This window comes from Neovison vison, chromosome 13 (genome assembly GCF_020171115.1).
Source record: "Neovison vison isolate M4711 chromosome 13, ASM_NN_V1, whole genome shotgun sequence".
NCBI classification, from domain to species: Eukaryota; Metazoa; Chordata; class Mammalia; order Carnivora; family Mustelidae; genus Neogale; species Neogale vison.
In genome coordinates, this window is record NC_058103.1 from 101,052,149 (window position 1) to 101,075,394 (window position 23,246).

Genomic DNA, 23,246 nt, shown 5'->3' on the forward strand with positions numbered 1-23,246 from the left:
TTATTTTACCTTTTTTTTACCATCTTAACCATTTTTTAAAAGTATACATTTCAGTAGTAGTAATTATATCCACATTGTTGTGAAGCACATCTCCAGAACTTTATCCTTTTGCAGTTTGAAACTCCATCTACTAAATAATTCCCTTTTTCCTCTCCCCTCAGTCCTAGTACCCATCACTTTACTTTCCTTATGAATTTGACTGCTTTAGATTCACAGATAAGTGGAATCATACAGTATTTAAAAAATTTTTTTGACTGGGTTATTTGTTCATGTTGTTGTAGCATGTGATAGGAGTTCTTTTCTTTCAGGCTGAATAATATTCCATTGTATGAATATACATTTTGTTTTTCTGTTCATCCATTGATGGACATTTGCATTGTTTTCACCTCTTGGCTATGACCATGGATGTGTAATGTCTCCTTGAGACAAAATGTGAATTTTAGGGGCGGCTGGGTGGCTCAGTGGGTTAAAGCCTCTGCCTTCGGCTCAGGTCATGATCCCAGCGTCCTGGGATCAAGCCCCGCATCGGGCTCTCTGCTCTGCGGGGAACCTGCTTCCTCCTCTCTCTCTACCTGACTCTCTGCCTACTTGTGATCTCTGTCTGTCAAATAAATAAAATCTTTAAAAAAAAAAATGTGAATTTTAAAGTATGAAAGTTATACCTCAGAGAAGCTGTTTAAAAAAAAAATAGAATTACTCTGATATAAGAATCTTTGTCAAGGAGGATAAAGAGATATCATATAAGCTAAAACATATAAGAATATTTAAGGGAGTTATCAAAATTTAATGGGGGGAAAGAAAGGATTTTTCAGTAGATGGTTTGGGAATAACTATTAAGCCTTGGTGAGACAGGACCAGATTCTATTTATAATCTTACCTAATGCCATAAATAAAAATTAGTTCTAGATGAAGTAAATAATTAATGAAACATACTGAACCAAATACATGTTATCTATTCACCCAATAAGGATGCTCTTTCCAAACTTAGAGTAATTTAGAAAAGAACAGATACCAAAAAAAGACAGATTTCATAGCTTAAAGCCAATAATTACTTTTTCTTAAAAGAATACCATATCTTGGGACGCCTGGGTGGCTTGTTGATGAGCAGCTGCCTTCGGCTCAGGTCATGGTCCCAGCATCCTGGGATCGAGTCCCACATCGGGCTCCTTGCTCGGCAGGGAGCCTGCTTCTCCCTCTGCCTCTGCCTGCCATTCTGTCTTCCTGTGCTTGCTCTCTCCCTCTCTCTATCTGCTTAACTGTTTTTTGCTTAACAAAAAACAGAAACTCTTGAGTAAAATATATAGCAAATATAGTATCTTTATTTTAGATACTAAAGGGTTATTATGGGATGTAAGTATATAAGATCTTAATACCTTTAGATATTACAGGATTAATATTTCTGTATGAGATCATACAAATAAATATGGAAACCACTAGAAGTTATAAAGAACAAAAATCATAGAAGATGAAGTAAACGTGAAGATACAGATCAAGAGAGTGAGTACTATTTTCACTATGTGTGTTTAGCTCTGTTTTTAAAAAACTTCCATTTGACAGGTAAGATTTTTACTTTTATAATGAATTTCATAGCCTTCAAAGTAAAGAAATATTTGTCTTTCAGTTAGTTTAAAATGCTTTTCCTTTGTTTCCAGGAAGTATCGATGAAGATGTTGTGGTGATAGAAGCTTCCTCCACTCCCCAGGTCACTGCCAATGAAGAAATTAACGTTACCTCAACCGACAGTGAGGTGGAGATTGTAACAGTTGGGGAAAGCTATCGGTATGATTTTAATTCTTAGTTGTGTATGTGAAATTTTTTTTTTTTAAGTTTTTATTGGAGAGAGAGTGAGCAAGTGAGCAAGTGGGGGAAGGGAGAGGGAGAGGGAGAAGCAGGCTCTGTACCGAGCACTGAACCCCATGAGGGGCTTGACTTTCCCAGGACCCTGAGATCATGACCTGAGCTGCTGAAATCCAGAATCAGAGGCTTTTTTTTTTTTTTAAGGTTTTATTTACTTATTTGACAGAGAGAGAGAGAGACAGCAAGAGAGGAAGCACAAGCAGGAGGAGTGAGAGAGGGAGAAGCAGGCTTCCTGCTGAGCAGGGAGCCCAATGCAAGGCTGGATCCCAAGAATCCGAAATCATGACCTAAGCTGAAGGCAGATGCTTAACAACTAAGCCATCCAGGCGCCCTTATGTCAAGTTTTAAATATAAATATTTAAACATATTTGTGCTGTGGATATTTCCATTTTTTTAATTTGCAGGGGGAGACCCCATTTGAGTACATACCAGATTAGTGGTTTTCAAACCAGGTTGCATTAGACTCACTTGGAAAGATTATAAAGTAAAGATAAAATTGATCCCTGGATCATAGCCCAGGTGAGCGGAACCAGAATCCTGGGGGTCAGTATTTTTTTTAAGCACTGCAAGTGTACAATAAGAGTTAAGAGTTATTGTTGTAGATAAAGAGTAATTTTACTTAGTGCTTTCCAAATTTTTGTTTTATGATTCAGAGAGTTCATGAACTTCTTTGAAATTTAGATATGAATAAAACATAAATATTGGAGATAACACTAAAATTGAAAGTGTTGAAAAATATTAAGGAGTATTGATGTTGAAGTATCCTTTTTTGTTATAATCTGTTTGAAGATCTCATTGATACCATTGAAGTTTATGCTATTATAATAGGGCAACCTGGTATGGAACACATTTTTACAGTCCTTCACTCAGTGTTTTCATCTAAGCCCGGTACTAAAAATGAATGAAAGATTCTCGTTTCTTTTGAAAAATAACTGGAAATGACATTGCTCTTTTGTGTGTCACTTTGACCAAAAACTTTAAAAAGAGGGGAAGAAGGGGGGGGGATCCCTAACAGTATTTATCTTGTGCTTTAGATGATTACAGTTATGGGTGAGAGAAGCAATGAAGTGCTCCTCTATTCCATTTGGTACACCAAACTAATCTGTGGATGAACCTTAACTTTAAGATTTTTTTTTACTTTGGAACCATGTTATAAACCATATTTAAAATGTGCTTTTCCATTTGTACTTTCCCACTGGAATGCAGCTTTTAATGGCATGGAAGAGAGCACTCTGTAATGTATCTGTTAGTTTTAAGTTTTAAATGATTTTCCTAGACTCTGAGGAAAATTGATACTCCGTGGTAGGTGCCACAGTTATCCTGTGACTGCATTAGTGCTTGGTACAACACTGACTCAGTTTTTATGAGCTGAGCTACAAGGGTTGCTGAAATGAAGGACCTGTCTGTGAAACTGGAGATCTTTTTTTGTCTTGGGGATGCTTCATGTTCAAGCAGATGTGTTTACTATAGTAATGGATAGTAATGTTAAAAAAGACATACAGTGCTCATGACCCATATTTATTTTCCTTAATATTACATGGAATATTAACTTTGTCACTGTTTAGCTGGCTCTTGGGCTTTCCTCTCTAAGGGAGAATGCACCCTGGGGTGCGTGGCTTACTTAGTTGGTGGAGTGTTGCAACTTTGACCTTGGAGCTGTGGGTTCCACATTGGGTGTTGAGATTGCTTAAAAATCTTTTTTCTTTTTCTTTTTTTTTTTTTTTTTTAAGAGAGAATGCATCTGTGTTTCGGTTTCTTTAGTTTCAGGATTTGACAGTTGCTACTAATCATAGGAACGACTATGGTCTGTGTGAAACTGTTCCTCATATGCCAGGTTTTCTGTTCAGCATAATATTTGGTTTCATAAACAGCGAAGTGGACCTGACACTTTCTGCAGCTATTGAGAGCTTCCCAGAAATAAGAGACTGTTCAGTCTTACTACAGGATCTTGGTTTCTCAAGAATTTTAAATAGTGATCTCTCTCCACACCAAAACATTTCATCCTGAACATTTGTTTTTTTTTTTTTTTTGCTGTGTCTCTGTAATTAACCTTTATACTCCTATTTACTTGAGAATTTCATTTTAGAATTTGAGCTTCTTTATAAATTCTTAGGCTCTGCACTTGCTGAGGTCATTTTCAGTCTGGTTCTTTTCTGAGTGGTTGAGCTCACATCCCTGATAACTGCCTGTTAATTGATTTTGTTCACTCTTTCCATACATGCTAACAATGAGCTTCTTTTCTTTTTCTTTTTTTAAAAAAGATTTTAAAATCTTTTTTAAGACAGAGAGAGAGATCACAAGTAGGCAGAGAGACAGGTAGGGGGCAGGAGGAGTTGACTCCCTGCTAAGCAGAGAGCCGATGTGGGGCTCAACCCCAGGACCCTGAGACTGTGATCCAAGCTGAAGGCAGAGGCTTAACCCACTGAGCCACCCAGGCGCGCTTGCCCTTTTTTTTCTTGAAGTTTTTTTTTTTTTGTCATCTCTATACCCAATGTGGGGCTTGAACTCACTACCCTGAGATCCAGAGTCACATGTTCTTCCAACTGAGCCAGCTAGGAACCCCTAAATAATAAGCTTCTAAGCATTTTACATTCAGTTTGGGCAAGAGGCAAAACCAACTTCATAAGCTCCACCTCTCTATTTTTTTTTTTTAAGATGTTATTTATTTACTGAGCAGAGAGACTGACAGAGGCTCAATCCTCAGACCCTGGGATCACGACCTGAGCTGAAGACAGGTGCTTAAGTGATTAACCACTCAGGCGCCCAAGCCCCACCTTTCTAAAACAGACATATTTTTCTCCTGGATCCTTAGGACTTCATATTCTATATAATGCTCCTCTGTACCCTCAGTTCAGGTTATTACAGTGAATCCTTAAAATTTTTTAAAAATAAAATATATACCTATAGATAATTTAGTAAAGTGTAGCACCACAATAAACAATGATGACGTAAGTGTTAGGTGTTGAGGGTTTGTGATTACATGCTTTAAAAGCATAAAGTGGCTCAAACAAGTGAAGTGTCTTATGACTACGAAACTAATAAACTAGCTGCAACTATTCTTACCTCTCCTGATCCCAGGAAATCTCCAGGGCCTCGAATGTTTTTTAGGACGATACCAAAAAATTATCTTTGTTTAGGCCTCTTAAAATCATGATTTGCAAATCTAGTCTGGACTAAACATACAGGATCATGTAGGTTATTTAATGTTTAGGGTGTTGCTATTTTTGTTAGTTTTACCTATGGTGAATAATTTTAGGTATTAAAGAAAATGTAAATACATGATTACAACCCAGGTGTGTGTTCAAAATAACCATTGAAAAGAGAGCAGCATTCTTTCTTTCTTTCTTTTTTTTTTTTTTTTAAAGATTTATTTATTTGTTTTAGAGAGAGAGTGTGTGGGTGCACAGTGGGAGAGGGAGAGTCTTTTTTTTTTTTAAGATTTTATTTATATGAGAGAGCAAGCATGAGCAGGGAGGAGAGGGAAAGGGACAACCATACCTCCCCGCTAAGTGTGGAGCCCAACCAGAAAGGCTTTATGATTCTTGGGTAACTAAAAATTTTGTTCTTTCTTCATATTAATTAATTTAATATTGATGTCATTTAAGGTCTCGTTCAACTCTTGGACACTCCAGATCTCATTGGAGCCAAGGTTCAAATTCTCATACAAGTCGGCCACAGGAGCCACGGAACCGTAGTAGGATTTCTACTGTTATACAACCTTTGAGGCAAAATGCAGCAGAAGTTGTGGACCTTACTGTTGATGAAGATGGTAAGTTGGGTTAGTAACAGTATAGAATTATGAAAAGAATTAATAAAATCAAGTATCTTTGAAACTCCTATAGTGAAAGTCCTACTACTGCTTTCTGGTAACATTGTTAAATGGACAGTTATTAGATAGCCCAATTATTTTTTTTGTTTTTAGAGATTTTATTTATTTATTTGAGAGGATGAGAGAGAGAGAGCATGAAGGATAGAAGGTCTGAGGGAGAAGCAGACTTCCCACTGAGCAGGGAGCCTGATGTGGGACTGATCCTGGGACTCCAGGATCATGACCTGAGCTGAAGGCAGTCATTTAACCAGCTGAGCCACCCAGGCACCCACATATCCCAATCTTATTTTTCAATTGATAGAACAGCCTCAGTTTGTAACTTGTGCCTAAAATTCTTTCTATTTCATTGCTCGGTAGTTATTTTTTAGGGGGAAAAAAACCTTTTTTTTTTAAGATTTTATTTATTTATTTGAGAGAGAGAGAAAGCACAAGAAGGGGAGGGTCAGAGAGAGAGGTAGACTCTGTGCTGAGCAGGGAACCTGATGCAGGACTCCATCCTGGAACTCTAGGAGCATGACCTGAGTCAAAGGCAGTTGTTCAACCAACTGAGCCAGCCAGGCACCCTACTTTTTTTCTTAAAGATTTCATTTATATATTACAGAGAGGAGAGAGAGAGAACATGAGTAGGGATGGGGCAGAGGGAGGGGGAGAAGTAGACTCTCCATTGAGCAGGGAGCCTGACGTGGGGCTCGATCTCAGGATCCTGGGATCGTGACCTGAACCAAAGGCAGACATTTAACCTACTGAGCAGCCACCTAGGTGCCTGAAAAAAAAAACAAAAAACTTTTGTGTTAGTTTGATCTACCCTAGACTTACCTATTACTTTCATTTATAATATTATTGTCATACTTTAACTTTGCTATGAAAAATGAAATGACACTTTTAAAATGCAACAGAAAAGCAATTTAACTTGAATTTATATGGTAAATATTGGTTATTTGCAATGTCAAAATTTGGGGCACCTGGGTGGCTCAGTTGGTTGTGACTGACTCTTAATCTCAGCTCAGGTCTCAATCTCATTGTCATGAGTTCAAGCCTCGTGTTGGGATCCATGCCAACTTAAAAAAGGAAGAAATGTGATAGTTGTGATAGTTAATGTTATCCTCTGATATTACTGGTACCTTTTGTGCTGCTCAGCTTTAGTGTTTTTCTTTCAGCTTATAACTCCATCCAAGCAACTAAGAAAAGAAAGCTAGAGTTGTACAGTAGAGATTAGTGAAAGTGGTAGCATGTATGAGTATGTGAATACAGATGTGAGTTTCCCCACTTACTAAAAATTGCCTTCAGGTATTAGTCACATCTTAGAAGGAAATGGTCTATCATAATTTCTTTAAAGGAAGATGAGGAGCCATAAGTGAGTTTATTAGCTATAAATTGGAGAAAGGATACATAAGGTCTGTAGAGTTACAGGCCTTGTGCAATCAGCTCTTCTATGGATTGTTTGCAGCTTGGATGATCCTAACTTTCAGAGTATCAATACTTTGGAATTAAGATGTTCATAAAGAGATAATTTATTCCCACTGTCTACATTTCATTCAGCCATGTCTCAGTTTTTATTTTGAAGCACCATAAATTACCTATAAGACTGATTAATATATTAGGGATTAATTAGAGATTCCTCAGAGTTAATTAATCTAGGATTACTGCTTTGGAAACTGTGTTTTCCCCTGTGACATCTGTCAACCAATAAGTAGGAAAAGGTTACAGAGTAGTCTTTTAACCCACTGGAATTAGTTCAACCAGAACACTTTAGTAAGGTTGTAAATATCCTAGGGATCAGTAGATGCCCCGTCTCTCTGCTAGTTTCTCTCAGTGGAAAGCATCTGTCTTACTAAAAATAAGTCCAAAATATTAAATATATCAGTTTGACCAATTGTTCTTAAGGGGTGACCATTTTGTGCCCCAGAAGACAGTTGGTAATATCTACAGACATTTTTGATTCTTACAGTTTTGGGAGACAGCAGACATACTGCTAATGTCTGATAGGTAGAGTTCCAGGATGCTGCTGTACACATCCTATAATGCGCAGGACAGCCATACCCCTTCCCGGACTCCCATCTCTAGCAAAGAATCCCCCTACCCAAAACATCTATAATGCTAAGGCTGAGAAACGGAGATAAACCATTTGCAAATAAACAAGAGGTTCTTCCCTCCGCTTTTTATGTATAAGCAAATACATTTGTTTAAGCGTCCAAAGTACATAGTCCTATGTAGATCAATAGGGACAATTTGTGTTTCTGGAATCAGCTTAACACACCACATTGTAATCAGTAGTTTGCCCTCTAATTCTTTTTTTTTTTTTTTTTTTAAAGATTTTATTTATTTATTTGACAGAGAGAGATCACAAGCAGGCAGAGAGAGAGAGAAGGAAGCAGGCTCCTGGCCGAGCAGAGAGCCCGATGCGGGGCTCGATCCCAGGACCCTGGGATCATGACCTGAGCCGAAGGCAGAGGCTTAACCCACTGAGCCACCCAGGCGCCCCTGCCCTCTAATTCTATATCATATTAAATGAGTCCCTTTTCTGATCCAATTGTTGTGACTCTGTTTTGGACATACTCGGTCTCATTTTTTAAACAACTATTTTATAATTCGAGTCTGAAGTAGAAATCATAAATAAGTCAAGGTCTGCCTGAAATTTTCTTTTACTTTTTATAAAATTTTAATTTTTATTAGAATACAATGATGAGTATTAATATTTGTAAAAAATACTTTTACAAAGTAATATTTGTAAAAAAACTTTTTGAAAACATATGAAAAGGCCTGTAAAGAAGATTAAAACAGTTTTAAAAATTTAAGTGGTCAGGGGTGCCTGGGTGGCTCAGTGGGTTAAAGCCTCTGCCTTCGGTTCAGGTCATGATGTCAGGGTCCTGGGATCGAGCCCCACATTGGGCTCTCTGCTCAGCAGGGAGCTTGCTTCCTCCTCTCTCTCTGCCTGCTTCTCTGCCTACTTGTGACCTCTATCTGTCAAATAAATAAATAAAAAATCTTAAAAAAAAATTTAAGAGGTCACTATATATAAACCATTATACAGTGTGCTTTATATGTGTGACTTCCGTTTATCCTAACAATAGTTGTGTGAAGAAAATTCTGTACTTTCCCAATGCTACAGATGAGGAAATGGAGAATGGTTAAGTAACTTATCCATCACTGTAGTGCCAGTGGTGAAATCAAAATTGCTTATCCAAGCAGTCTGACTCTAGAATCCATTCTGTGAGAAAGTGTAATTTGTAATATTGTTCTGACAGCCTGTGACAATTTGTATGAAAATAATATAAAAAGATTTTACTTTCCTTTTCTCATTTTCTTTGTGGTAGATCAGAAAATTTACAGAGTTGTTACCCTGAAATAATCACCTGGATTGTTGGAATATGCATATGTGTTGGATTTTTTTAAATGCAGTAATCATATTTTAGTTCCATGTCATTTTGATGTTGCAAGGTAGCTTTATGAAAGTTTTTAAAATTAGGTATTGTACTTATTAGTTCATAGTTTTAAAGTTTGTTTTAATAATTTTAAAAATGTTACCATGAATTAAAATATAACCTGTCACCTAATACATTTTGAAATCCCAAATAAACATTTTTTGTTTTGTAGAACCTACTGTAGTACCAACCACTTCTGCGAGAATGGAATCACAAACCACAAGCACTTCCATTAACAATTCAAATCCATCTACCTCTGAGCAGGCCTCTGATGCTGCTTCAGTTGTCACTGGTAGCCAACCCTCCATAGTGTCAGAGACTTCAGCTACTCTTACAAGCAATAGTATGACTGGTACTTCTATAGGAGGTATGTAATAAAGTGGGGGGAGGCCTCTTTCATTACTCTTGTTAGAAAAAGTATTGATTTTAAGATTTTAGCTATATTAGGAAGAGCATATTCGTAGAATAAACTGTATATGAGCAAAGTAGTCTCTTTAGAATTAAACTTTGATTTCATATTTGAGTTTGTGTGCTGTATATTACCAGAGTATCATAGCTCAACTGAAAGAGATCAGCGAGAATTAAATGGCCAATTAGAAATACAGTAACAAGGGCGCCTGGGTGGCTCAGTGGGTTAAGCCGCTGCCTTCGGCTCAGGTCATGATCTCAGGGTCCTGGGATGAGTCCCGCATCGGGCTCTCTGCTCAGCAGGGAGCCTGCTTCCTCCTCTCTCTCTCTGCCTGCCTCTCTGCCTACTTGTAATCTCTCTCTGTCAAATAAATAAATAAAATCTTTAAAAAAAAAAAAGAAATACAATAACAAGAGAAAAAAATAGGTAAATCGAACATCAAAATTTAAAACTTTGGCACATCAAAAGACACTCTCAAGAAAGTGAAAAGGCAGCCTTCAGAATGGGAGAAAAATATTTTAAAATCATGTATCTGTTAAGGGTCTAGTATCCAGACTATGTAAAGAACTTATACAGCTCAACAATAAAAAGAGAGATACCCCATTTTAAAAATGGGCAAAGAATTTGCATAGATATTTTTCCAAAGAAGATACACAGTTGATCAAGAATGTCATGAAAATGGCATCATTAGTTATTAGAGAAATGTAAATCAAAATCACAGTGAAGTACTCCTTTATCCTTATCAGGCTGTCTTTTATTCAGAAAAACAAAACTATAGAAACAGGAAATCAGAAAATAACTGGTGTTGACAAGAGTGTAGAGGAATTGGAACTCTAATGAACGTCTGGTGGGAACGTAAAATGCTGCAGCTGCTATGGAAAACACTTTGGTGGTTCCTCAAAAAGTTAAACCATAGTTACCCTATGACCTATAGTCTCACTCTCAGGTATATCCCCAAAAGAATTGAAAATGAGGATGGGAATTTGATGTCCATTTTCTCAATTTTTCTTTCTTTCTTTTTTTTTTTTTTTCGCTATCCTATCTAAGAAACCATTTCCTAACCCAGGATCACAAAGAATATACTCTTGTGTTTTAAGTGTTTCAGCTCTTACCTCAGATTATTGTTTAAGTTAGTAGGATATCTCTGGTTCTTTTTCCTATCACCTGTTTTTTTTTTTTTTTTAAAGATTTTTTAAAATTTATTTGAGAGAGAGAGAGAGAGAGAGCATGAGAGTAGAGAGGTCAGCAGGAGAAGCAGACTCCCTCCAGAGCAGGGAGCCTGATGTGGGACTCGATCCCAGGACTCCAGGATCATGACCTAAGCCAAAGGCAGTTGCTCAACCAACTGAGCCACCCAGGTGCCCTCCTGTTACCTGTTTAACCGAACATTAAGCTAGCCTTTCTCTCCTGGACGATGGCATGGAGATAGGAACTTGCTAAACATTTACTAACTGGGGTGTTAATAGACCCTGTAGCTCATAGATATCACTATATCACCATTAATAGTGGAACTACCTTATGCTTTCTATCATTTTTTACTTTTTTTTTAATAGATTTTTAAATTTATTTATTTGACAGAGATCACAAGTAGGCAGAGAAGCAGGCAGAGAGAGAGGAGGAAGCAGGCTCCCTGCTGAGCAGAGAGCCTGATGCGGGGCTCGATCCCAAGACCCTGGGATCATGACCTGAGCCGAAGGCAGAGGCTTTAACCCACTGAGCCACTCAGGCGCCCCATATCATTTTTTACTTTTAATAGTATCTTATTTAATTCTTACAATATCCTTATAGCTTACATTGAACAGATTAGGAAATCTTCTTGTGGCTGGATTTAGGTTTCTCTGTTGTGGAAAATTAAGGGGAGAATCCATAGTCCAAGGAGGTTTCCCCAAAGATGTCTTTTTTTTAAAAAAAACTTCACTTATTAAAAGAAATAATAAAGATTTTATTTATTTATTAGATAGAGCAAGAGAGGGAAGACAGGCAGGGGGAGAGGGAGAAGCAGATCTCCCACCAATTATGGAGCCCTATGTGGGGGTCGATCCCAGGACCCTGGGATCATGACCTGAGCCAAAGGCAGATGGCTAACAACCGAGCCATCCAGGTGCCCCCCAAAGCTGTCTTTTCAATACTATATTCTTTGAAGGAAAAAAAAAAAGTAGGGAGAAATGAAATAGGCAAATTTTTATTTCATTTATCGAGTGTATACTCTTTCCTGAGTACCGTAACTACTGTCTTATATGTTATTTTATATATTATCATTTATTGCTTGTTATTTATATTATTCTTCCCACTTCAGAAATGAAGGCATCTGGAAGTTAAATACTTTCAAAGCCAATAATAATCTTTGAGGCAAAGATTTTAACTTTTCTCATTCATTCCTTTCTCTTGGTAGCTTTATGTACTCTCATCTTGTCTAGATTTTATGTGACACAGTCCCAACTTCAGTACTGTCTCAAAGCTTTTATTATTTGTTTTTTAAGACACTTGTTCACTCAGAATTCACATTTAATATCTAGGGTAGTGACTTCACTATCTGAATGGTTTTCTCATGATGCTACTTTACCTATATTGAAGACTACCTTTGGGATAGACTTGCTTGTGTTGTGTTTCTCTAACCTAGGAGAACCTTGTTCCAGGCCGAATTGTTTCTCTGAATAAACCTGATAGAATCATATATAGGTACTCAATATAACATCAGGGACACTCAGTTCTGCTGACTTCATTTCCTGCTGAGACACTATAGAACATCAGTCTCCTATTTTCTTCACATCCTGTCTTTATTTTGTACCTTCTTGCATATTTCCATCCTTGAATCATGCAAGCCATCTAGCTTCACTCCTATCCAGGTTTTTAGATGGGGCTAGTAAAAATTACAGATCCAAGCAGATTGGTGCCTCATGAATTTATGGTATCTAATCTTGGGCTTTGGGTAATAAGTTGCCATAGTTTGATGTATCTCATTTAATTCCCTTTCTTTTCCCTTAGTGGCTATTCCATAATTCCCTTATTCTCCTCCAGACATTGATCTCCCCAGGGAAAAATAAATAAAAAGTAAATGAAGGTTCTCAACCACTCATAACTTCCAACCCTTCCTTCTCTCTTGACTCTTGGTCTTTTAACTCCTTTCTTTTCTTTCCAGTCCCCCCGCCCTTTTAAAAAGATTTTATTTATTTATTTAACAGACAGAGATCACAGGTAGGCAGAGAAGCAGGCAGAGAGAGAGAGGAGGATGCAGGCTCCCCGCCGAGCAGAGAGCCTTGTGCGGGGCTGGATCCCAGGACCCTAGGCTGACCTGACCTGAGCTGAAGGCAAAGGCCTTAACCCACTGAGCCACCCAGGCACCCCCTTTCCAGTCCCTTTATTCATGCCCTACCTCTTGTCCCTTCTCGTCTCCTTGACTTTGCTTTAACAGTTACTTTCTCAGCATCTTTGCTTGTTCATTCCCTTAGTGCGCATATGTACATTTGTGTTAAGTCTTGTACACTTAAATGAATCTTCTGTACCTTAAATTCTTCCTTTAACTTGCTTCTGACTCCTGTCAAAATAAATACATTAAAAGTCTGGCAGTAATCTTCTTGTCATCTCTGTTTTCTCCGAGGCCTCTGTTCTTAACCTTTCTCACTGGCTCATCTCATAACTAGGTGTGTTTTCAGCTACCACCAATATGCCAGTGACCTTCGTTTTTGTTTCCAGAGCCCTCTCTTTGTTTTAAATTTTCATATACAGCTGGCTATTGGATATCTCTGGACCATTTTTGCAGTCACCTCAGACTCAACATGTGCCAAGCAACTCATCATCTATCTGAATTTTCTATGTGCTCATTGCTTTAACCATGCATGATATCTTATATATTCATTTATTCCAGTTTTTATCAGGTACTGTTGTAGGCATTGGGAAGAAAACTTAAATTTTCTGTCCTAGTAGAACTAATGTTCTAGGGGACAATAATAGCTAACATCTTTTGAGCTTATAATATTGGTCCATGATTTATAGTAACTCTGATTTTTGTAATAACTTAGGAGGCAGATTCTATTACTCTTCTTATTTTATAGGCGATGTAATAACTTAGGAGGCAGATTGTATTACTCTTCTTATTTTATATGCCCATGGTTATATGATAATGGAGCAAGTATTCAAACCTAGGAAGACTGGCTTGGAGCTATACTCTTCCTTTATGCCTTTACTCTTCCTTTATTTCTCAGTCCTAACACTGTTGTCTTTGTGCTGCACAGTTCTTTGTTTGGGGGCTACCCTGTGTGTTGTAGGATATTTAGCAGCATTACCAGTAGTGCTGCTTCTCCTCCAGGTGTGACAACCAAAGTTATCTCCAGGTGTTGCCAAATGTTCTTTGGGACACAGCATTGCCCTATGTAGAACCCAGTGCTTCTGTTCTAATGCTGGAATCAACATATCTTAAATCTTAATATATGCTAAATTGTTTGTACTTGATGATGATCTCCTTGAGGACTAAAGGTCAAGTTTTTCTCTTCTTAGCACTTAGCTCCATGCATGTCTGTTTTCTCTTGCAAGGTGAATTTATAATTAGCAAGGGCTTATTGAACCACCTACATTGTGTAGTTCTGTTTCTAGCTGCCAGAGATAAAACAACAGAGGCAGACAACATCATAAGTTATTTTAAAGGCTAGGACTTTCAGGGTGCCTGGGGGGCTTAGTCTTATAAGCATCTGACTCTTGATCTTAGCTTGGGTCTTGATCTTGGGGTAGTGAGTTCAATTCCCCCAATTGAGCTTAAGGCTCAGCACAGAGCTTACTTTAAAAAAAAAAAAAAAAAAGGCCAGGACTTCGTTTTCACCATTGTATTTTCCAGTGCCTTTTGTAGATCCTTTACCTTGCCATTATTATGTGTAAGACTTGCCAAATGAATGAATAGATGCGTGAATACTTCTCAGTAATCCTTCCAGAATTGCAGTGAAAGTACTTCAACCAGTTTTATGTCACTGGGCCGTGGAATTAGTTTTTCTGGTGCAGGTTTGTTATTGTCTCATTTTTAGTGGACACTCTGGGCTCATTCTAATAAAAAGGAAGTGTTTTATTTGCTTGATCAGATCTTTGTATTTCACTTCTAATTTATGGCAGTTTTCCTTGGTCAGTAACTCTGGAACAAGAGGAGATTCAGTTGCCTTTACTTTGGGTTGCTAGTCTGTTTAAACAACAAAGAGGTTCTGCACTCTAGGAAAACAGATTAAACTGTACCCTACGAAGTAGAACTCTAAGTTCAGTTGTCTTTTTGAGGCCATATTGTTAGTGATACAACCTTTTAAATATGTGTTCAGCTGTAAATATAGTAATGTGTTCTCTTCTCTCTCACTCAGTTTTGTATTAGAAATATTTGAAGAAAAGAGGGCAAGTTCTTTCTGAACAAAGAAGTATCATGTCTTTTCCTTCATTCACAGCCTTATTAGTCCACAGATCTTTTGCTCTGATTACACACTCCTCTCCTACATTTTATTTTATTTTATTTTTTAAAAAGAGCACGCACAGGGGCTGGGGAAGGACAGAGGGAGAAGGAAAAGCAGACTCCCTGCTGAGCAGGGAACCTGGTGTGGAACTGGATCTCAGGACCCGGGGATCATGACCTGAGCCAAAGGCAGATGCTTAACTGACTGAGTCACTTAGGCGCCCCCCTCTCCTACATTTTAGAGTTGGACATAATCCTCAATAGTTGGATTTGTAAAATTAAAGCATCTAAACTGGAAGGAACTATGAAGACCATTTAGTCTACCCACTGAATGGATTTAGTGTTCCAGAGGTTTTTGATCATTTTTTTGAAGTCACACAATAAATGATACTCATTTGTGCAACACTTTGTCCTGGAAGTTGAGATAAAACCCTGAAAATGTTGCCAGAAGTAATGCTACTATAACAGTTATTGCTACAAATATTACAGCATATGGAAAATAATTAATGTTTGAATCAGCATAGCAAAGATAGGCTGTTAATCATAGTCTGTTCCTGATAAACTAGTTGTAACTTTGTCCAGGTTATTTAAGAAAATTGGAGTGCAAGTGAATGAAAGTGACATAATTACAGAACTGACTTTGACTCTGCTATAATTTCATTTTGAAGGTAAACACTTTGCGGTGTCTGGGTGGCCCAGTCTGCTAAGTGTCCAGCTCTTGATTTTGCTGAGGTCATGATCTCAGGGTTGTGAGATTGAACCCCATGTCAGGCTCCATGCTCAGTGAGGAGTCTCCAGAAGATTCTCTCTCTCTCTCCTTCCCTCTCCCTTTGCCCATCCTTACTCAAATCAGTCAGTCTTTAAAAAAAGAGAGGGAGGGGCGCCTGGGTGGCTCAGTGGGTTAAGCCTCAGGTCATGATCTCAGGGTCCTGGGATCGAGCCCCGCATCAGGTTCTCTGCTCAACAGGGAGCCCACTTCTCCCTCTCTGCCTGCCTCTCTGCCTACTTGTGATCTCGGTCTGTCAAATAAATAAATAAAATCTTAAAAAAAAAAAAAAAAAAAAGAGGGAGCTTAAAAAAAATAAAAGTAAACACCTTGTCAACTTTTTTTTTTGTTGTTGTTGTTACAAGTTACTTATAATATTTAACCTCTCAACTGATGCTAAGAAGGTAGTATTAACTCCAGGAGGCAGTTGGAAATTAGTAAAAATTAGTAATTTTTTTCCATCCAAGTTCACAGATTCCTGAATTCTACTTCCAAGGTTAAGAACCTTTACAAAAGAATACAAGAAATTTGTCCAAATAAGACACACTAGGAGCTTGGGGGGTAAAGAAATTTAGAATGGAAATACTGCCTAACAGGGTTAGATCACAGACCTTGCCCTGAAGAGAATCAGGAAAGGCAGGATAGAACAAGTATGGGAGGGCAGACTGAGGGAGATTACAGGGAGGTTTGCTGCAATCAGACCTATCAACCAGAGCCTGAAGCACCACACCCAGATTCATTTATGTGAGCCTGTAAATTCCTTTTATTATTTTGGCCAGTTTGGGTTGGATTTTTGTATTTATTTGTGAGTAACTAGAATATTTCTAATCAGTATACTGGCCCAGAAGAAATTGGCTAGGTTCTGTGAGCCAAAAAGGAGCGGGGTATCCCTGGTTTTGGTTACTCTTGAAATAGGGCTGGAATAGTGGTGCTCTAGAATCCTAAACGTTCTGAGGAGATGGTTCAGGTATTAGGTGCAGAAGCGGGAAAGGGGAAAGGACAGGCCTCTGGGCCCTTCACTCTTCCCTTTTTTAAAGTTTTTATTTATTTGTGAGAGAAAGAGAGCAGGCATGAGCACGGGGTGGGTCAGAGGGAGAGGGACCAGCTGACTCCCTGCTGAGCAGTGAACTCAATATGGGGCTCAGTCCCAGAACCCTGGGATCATGACCTGAGCTAAAGACAGATGCTTAACTGACTGAGCTACCTAGGCACCCCTCCACTGTTCTAATTTTTATATTTTATGTAAAAATAAAATACCTTTTTAAGATTTTATTTTTAAGTAATCTCTATACTCAACATGGGGCTCAGACTCAACCCTGAAATCAAGAATTGCTCATTCCAACCGACAGGGCCATTTAAACGTCATGGTAGGGGCGCCTGGTGGCTCACTTGGAAGAGCATGTGACTCTTGATCTCAGGTCATGAGTTCAAGCCTGTGTTGTGGGTAGAGATTACTCAAATAAGTAAAACTTAAAAATCTACAAAAAAACACCGTCATAGTAAATATGAGTCACGTGAGGAATTTAGGCTTTCAGAAAAATCCCAGTGAAGATCACTATCCAAAATTATGTGATGGGCGGATTTATTAAGAATGTGGTGCTATCACATTCTTATTTACAGAGATTTGAATTTACTGAACAATTAATTATTTACTTATACAGTCTCTATTTTTCACACAGTGATATTTGATCATTTGATGTTATATGCATTTTTGTTTATTTCAAGATGACTCAAGGAGAACTTCTTCTAGTGCTGTAACAGAAACTGGCCCTCCTGCAATGCCAAGATTACCTTCCTGCTGTCCGCAGCACTCGCCATGTGGAGGGTCATCACAGAATCACCATGCATTAGGACATCCACACACAAGTTGCTTTCAGCAGCATGGCCATCATTTTCAACATCATCACCACCACCATCATACTCCCCACCCACCTGTCCCAGTTTCTCCCTCCTTTAGTGATCCTACCTGCCCTGGGGAAAGACCTCCACAACAAGTACAAGCACCTTGTGGAGCCAACAGCAGTTCTGGTACCAGCTATCACGACCAGGTATGTGGAATTTTATGAGGTGGTCTTTTTTCTTTTTCTTAATATTCAAAAACTGTGCTTGTTTCAGGAGGAAAAAGAAAAACAACCCTAATGTTGAATTTTATATAGTAAACAAGTTGTTGTTGTTGCCCTTGCAAAAGTGGCCCAATTTAGTGGTCTTTCTTTCTTTTTTTTTTTTAAATTCTCTAGGATTTTCTGATGGTCTAAGTTACTACAACTAACTGAGAAGGCCTGGAATGTAGAAAATTAGAAGTGGTAGTGTTTTTTATTCTGAAATGGTTTTTGGTGTTTTTAGTTAAATACAGTTGAATCTTATCTTTGAAATCTTATTTCATGGTGTTGAAATTGCAGTGTCAACCTGATTCACTGGAAATTGGGAAATTTTCCTAGTTTTTTACCCTCTTCCTTTTACTCTGGAGCTGCCTATATCTCCACTCATCTAGAAATAAACTGCCTGTTCGGATGCAAACCAGTTATGTAGTTCCTCAGGAGCCGATGAGGTTTTTAGTTCATTGGGAATTGAAGTATCAGTGACAAAATTATAATTAAGTAATTTAGTTGATATTATTGATGGGTGCTTGAAATGTCAAATAAATTAGTATTGGTGATCATGTGGAGTAGATGAAGGTCATTTATTACATGCTATTTTAACTTTTGCTATGTCATCTCTAAAATTGTGATATAACCTAGGTAGGTACATACTTTGAAAAACAAAATGTAATTTTAAGGTCAAACTGTAACTGATAACACCAGAAAGTAGTCAGAAAGAAAATTCAGAGCAACTGTTTTTCTGTATCTCCTGACCTTCATCTTCTTGCTTCATCTTCTTAAATTTTGATGGTTATGTCTCCTGGATCTGACTAAAAATAATTAAGAAAGAGGGATGTTCCCTTTAAAAAAAAAAAAAAAAAAAAAAAGACGGGCTGCTGTTTCAAGAGTGAATTTGAAAGGGTTTAGTAAGAAATATGATTAAATAGATTTTAGACTGTGTTTCGATTCTCCTAATGGTTCTAAGTATTAACATCTACTGATCGTCTAAACCTGTTATGCCTTTTGGGAATGAGGAAGCATCAAGAAAAAACTTTTTAGTGGACTGAATGAAAGGCCCTGCTTCAAAGCAAAATTTTCTTTGACTAGAAATATGAGCTGAAAGAGGGAGGGTTTTGAAGTATCATAGGAAAATGGTGAAGAAGTGAATCTGTTGACTTTTCCCACATTCATTCAAGAGCTACCATAATGTGGGCTTTTTGTTTACAGAATATTCTTGTTGAACTAATAAAGTAATACAGTTGGTTTGAGAGATCATGTGTGTATGCAACATTTTATTTTAACCTAAGTGTGTTAATTATAGGTAGAATCTCTTACCCTTTTTTTTTTTTTTAAAGATTTTATTCATTTATTTGAGAGAGAGAGAATGAGAGAGAGCACGAGAAGCGGGGAGGGTCAGAGGGAGGAGCAGATTCCCCACCGAGCAGGGAGCCCGATGCTGGACTTGATTCCGGCACTCCAGGATCATAACCTGAGCTGAAGGCAATTGCCCAGCCAACTGAGCCACCCAGGCTCCCTCTCTTCCATTTTGTTCACATAAAATAAATGTAACCTATTCACGTATCTCTAAGTAGATGTATTTGGACTGTACACAAAACTTGAGGAAAATCAACAGGATCAGACAGTCAGTGGTGATAATGGGTTTGAAGGAGAGCAGAGAGTAAAATTTTAACAATATAAACAGTTTGAGACTCATACAGACATTGGAGGACTCTGCAATCAGCCACATGCTCATGAGACAATGTCATCTAGTCCCCACTTGAGACCTGTGTGGGCATTGCAGGAAATTGAGGAGTGGGAGAAGCAAACTGATCTGAGGATTTGTGATTGTGTTGATGTGTTACGATTAGTGTCAGGTTGTAGGTAGGCAGAAAAGGGTTGGGGAAGATTAGGCCTGGTAACAGAGAAGCCTCAGTAGTCACTTGATGCTCTGTAGCCCTTATTGCTCCTTTGGATGTAACTTTCTCTTTTGAGAGAATAGTTCAGTTAGCCTTATGCATTACTTATGATCTTTGTAAAGTAATACTTGTCATTTCTATACCGATCTTGCTTACCCTCTCTTTTCCTTTTAGCGGACGAATTGAGTGAACTGTTGAAATTGTGAAGGTGCTTCTCCTTCTTAGATTTTCTTTTTATTCTTTATTTTAACCTTAGCCTCAGTTTCTTCTAGGAGGACACACACCCTACTTTACTCACTCTCTGGGAGTGTTCTTAATTACTGACTGGAGAAAAAGATAGGAAGTTTGCTCATCTTCATAGTATGTTGATAATCCAGTCCATTTGCCAAGTCTTAGCCTAAATAGGAAAATAAGAAAATTCACAGTCTTAGAATATTGTTCCTAAACGTTATTACCCAAATTGAGGGACATACATTGTATTTGTAGACTCCGAGAGGCCAGACATTTGCTTAATAGATTGTAGATAGGTGATCTAGAAAAAGAAAGGAGTTCTTCTTTTTCACCTTCCCACAACTTCTGCGCCATCATCCCCCTTCCCTTTTAGCATTCAGAGTTCCTTTTGTTTCTGTTACCCTCAAGCTTGGAGTCCAGTGGAGGTATGGAGACCACAGTGGTTTCTCTAAAGACTGCTGGGTGACCTGGACCTCTAATAATGCATTTCCCTAGCTTTTTCCATCTTCAGCTCCCCAGCTTCTAGTATTGAACAATTCTTGTATATAAATTCATATATCGCATCAAATTATTATTTTATTTTTAATTATTATTTAATCATATTAAAATTATAGCTATACTGAACATTAAGCGAAGGCTTGTATTTTAAATCACTTGAGAATACAAAGCAGCAGTTCTGTTTTGTAACCTGTCCTGGAGTAGATCGTGATGAAGTGAAATGATTTACTTAGGACTTTTCAAAATGCATTTGGGGAATAAACTTAATTACTGACGAGTAGACGAGTAGACATGGAATCTAGACTCTTTGGTTTATTTTCCAACTTAGTAAATGGACCTTCCCTAAAATTGTATTTCTATTTTTTTGGTAAATGAAAAGGTTCTGAGGCAAAGCAAGCTCATGCTTCATCTTGAATAATCACATACCCTTTGTTTTATCTTGGGTAATGTCTGTATTATTAGAGTTTCAGTTGAATTCTTGCTATATACAGTGTAGAAACAGGACAGATAGGTTTTTACCTAGAATCCTTAATCTTTTCAGTGGTGTGATTATATGTTTTCCAAAATAGTCCTAAATTAATAATCAAAATTTGGGGGTAAAGAAGAATATGGAACTATGATTTTAAAGTTTCTTTCTCTAAGATCTAGATAATGAGAGAGAAATAGACCTTGAAATAATATATACATTAACTTTTGTTCATCTTGTAGCATGATCATATGCTTGACTTTTTAAAAACTGATTATAGATTTTAAATATATAATCACTACAATTTTTTACATTCCAAGACACACACAGTACTTTTTTGGTGCTGAATAGGTCTTCATACTAAAAATTTTACCATTTTGAAATTTTAATTTAGAGATCCTATTTTTCTAGATTGCACTTGGAGTACTTTTATAATATAACATGGAACGATGTTTTGACCAAACTTTAGAAAGATTTATAGTTCCTCTTTATACAGCAGGCATTGCCAGTAGACCTGAGCAACAATGGTATCAGAAGTCATGGAAATGGTGGTTTTCACGGAGCATCTGCATTTGACCCCTGCTGCCCTGTTTCTTCTTCCCGAGCTGCAATCTTTGGCCATCAGGCTGCTGCTGCTGCCCCGAGTCAGCCATTATCAATAGATGGTTATGGATCAAGCATGGTGGCACAGCCACAGCCCCAGCCCCCTCCACAAGCCTCACTGTCATCATGTCGACATTATATGCCACCTCCTTGTAAGTATAAATTTAATAGGCAGAGAACTTAGAGGCATATAAATGAAGCATTGTACATTCCTCCATGAAATAACCTTTCAGTAATCCTAATTCATAAATTTTTAGTATTTCCTTGGCCTGAGGGTGGGGTGTATTTTTTCCATTTTGTCCTCTCTTCACCCCACATTCCCAAAACAGTCTTCTAAGGTAAAAAAGACAGATGTTGTTTAAGAAAGGTCAGGTAAATAAAAAGTATTATATTTTGTCTCTTTTACGTTTAACATTTATATTTTAATACGTGAAATGACTACATTGAATGGCACCTTAGATTCCTATAAAAGGAAACCTTAAGGGATTGAGATTTATCCTTTAGGAGTAACAGACAATTTGAAAGTTTAGTAGTTGTTCTTGGGCACAAGAAAGTAAATTTTTTTTTTTAAAGATTTTATTTATTTATTTGACAGAGAGAGATCACAAGCAGGCAGAGAGTCAGGGGTAAGCAGGCTCCGTGCTGAGCAGAGAGCCCGACGCGGGGCTCGATCCCAGGACCCTGAGATCATGACCTGAACCAAAGGCAGCGGCTTTATCCACTGAGCCACCCAGGCACCCCAAGAAAGTAAATTTTGACCAAGAATTCTGAAGGTCAGCTGAGGCATATTCAGACAGCTTGGCCAAATGCAGAAAGATTTCTCTATTCGTTTGGTGCAGGCAGTTAAATAAAGTCAGACATGGTTTTTCTGAAGACATTGAAATCTGTGAGATCTATGAGTATTATGAGTGAAAAGTGCTCTTAGGCTATGTAACACATGTTTACTTCTTTGTTAAATTATAAGCTAATAATCATATGGAAACTTCATTAATACTTTGATGAAAAAAACACTGGAAATTCATACCAGGAGTACACTAGAAGGTTGGCAAGGACATTTGCTTTTGTTCTGATTACATGCAAGGGATAATTTTTAGTTATATATCTCATTAGATTTCTTCTTTTATTCCTAGAATTTAAAAAATCTAGGTCTTGCAGATATGCTGGAGTCAGCCCAGAATGTGTACAGTGAAACCTGGAGATAATATCATTTACCTTTTCAGTAATACAACTTAAGATATAAAGCATAGGTTAGAAAACAGATTTTTGGAACAGTTTTTGCAAAGCATTGACCAACAGGCAAATTCTGCGGTACAGGCTGTTTTGTGATACCTGTTGATATTTATCTTCAGTTGATTGTCTTTTATTAGGAACTCAAAATGTGTGGTTTTCGCCCCCCCCCATAATACAGTGAAGCAATTTATAAGTGAGTGCATTTCTTTTTAAATGCACTAATAAATGCTTCTTTTTAAATGCACTAATAAAAAAGTGTTTTAGATTTAAACTCATTTTACTTTTATTACTAACTTGTGTACATTATAAGAAGTTCAAACTGCAGAATGACATTAAATGAGAAGTTAAAAGCCCTTCCCTCACATCCCACTAGTCTTAATACCTTGAAGGTAGCAACTGTAGTTTTTAAAACCTTCAAGAAGTTTTCTTTGTACCCATAAAAGTATATTTGTCTCTCCTTTTAAAACAGTGGGATTATAACAAGCATATTATTTGCCTCTCTCTTGAGTTTTTTTCTTTTTT

The 23,246-nt window shown here is 37.6% G+C and overlaps 1 protein-coding gene across 8 annotated transcripts in view; it reads left to right on the forward strand.

Moving 5' to 3' along the window:
* The window catches only part of RNF111 (ring finger protein 111), a 94,282-nt gene that overhangs the window by 55,856 nt on the left and 15,180 nt on the right, over nt 1-23,246 (forward strand). For 5 of the 8 annotated variants that reach the window (XM_044231494.1, XM_044231497.1, XM_044231498.1 and 2 more), the window contains exons 3-7: nt 1,653-1,779; nt 5,463-5,626; nt 9,281-9,475; nt 17,428-17,750; nt 21,388-21,646. In XM_044231494.1, the coding sequence (XP_044087429.1) occupies nt 1,653-1,779; nt 5,463-5,626; nt 9,281-9,475; nt 17,428-17,750; nt 21,388-21,646 (1,068 nt within the window). The remainder of the gene's footprint in view (nt 1-1,652; nt 1,780-5,462; nt 5,627-9,280; nt 9,476-17,427; nt 17,751-21,387; nt 21,647-23,246) is intronic. The other 3 variants (XM_044231496.1, XM_044231499.1, XM_044231501.1) reach the window with 1 other exon arrangement.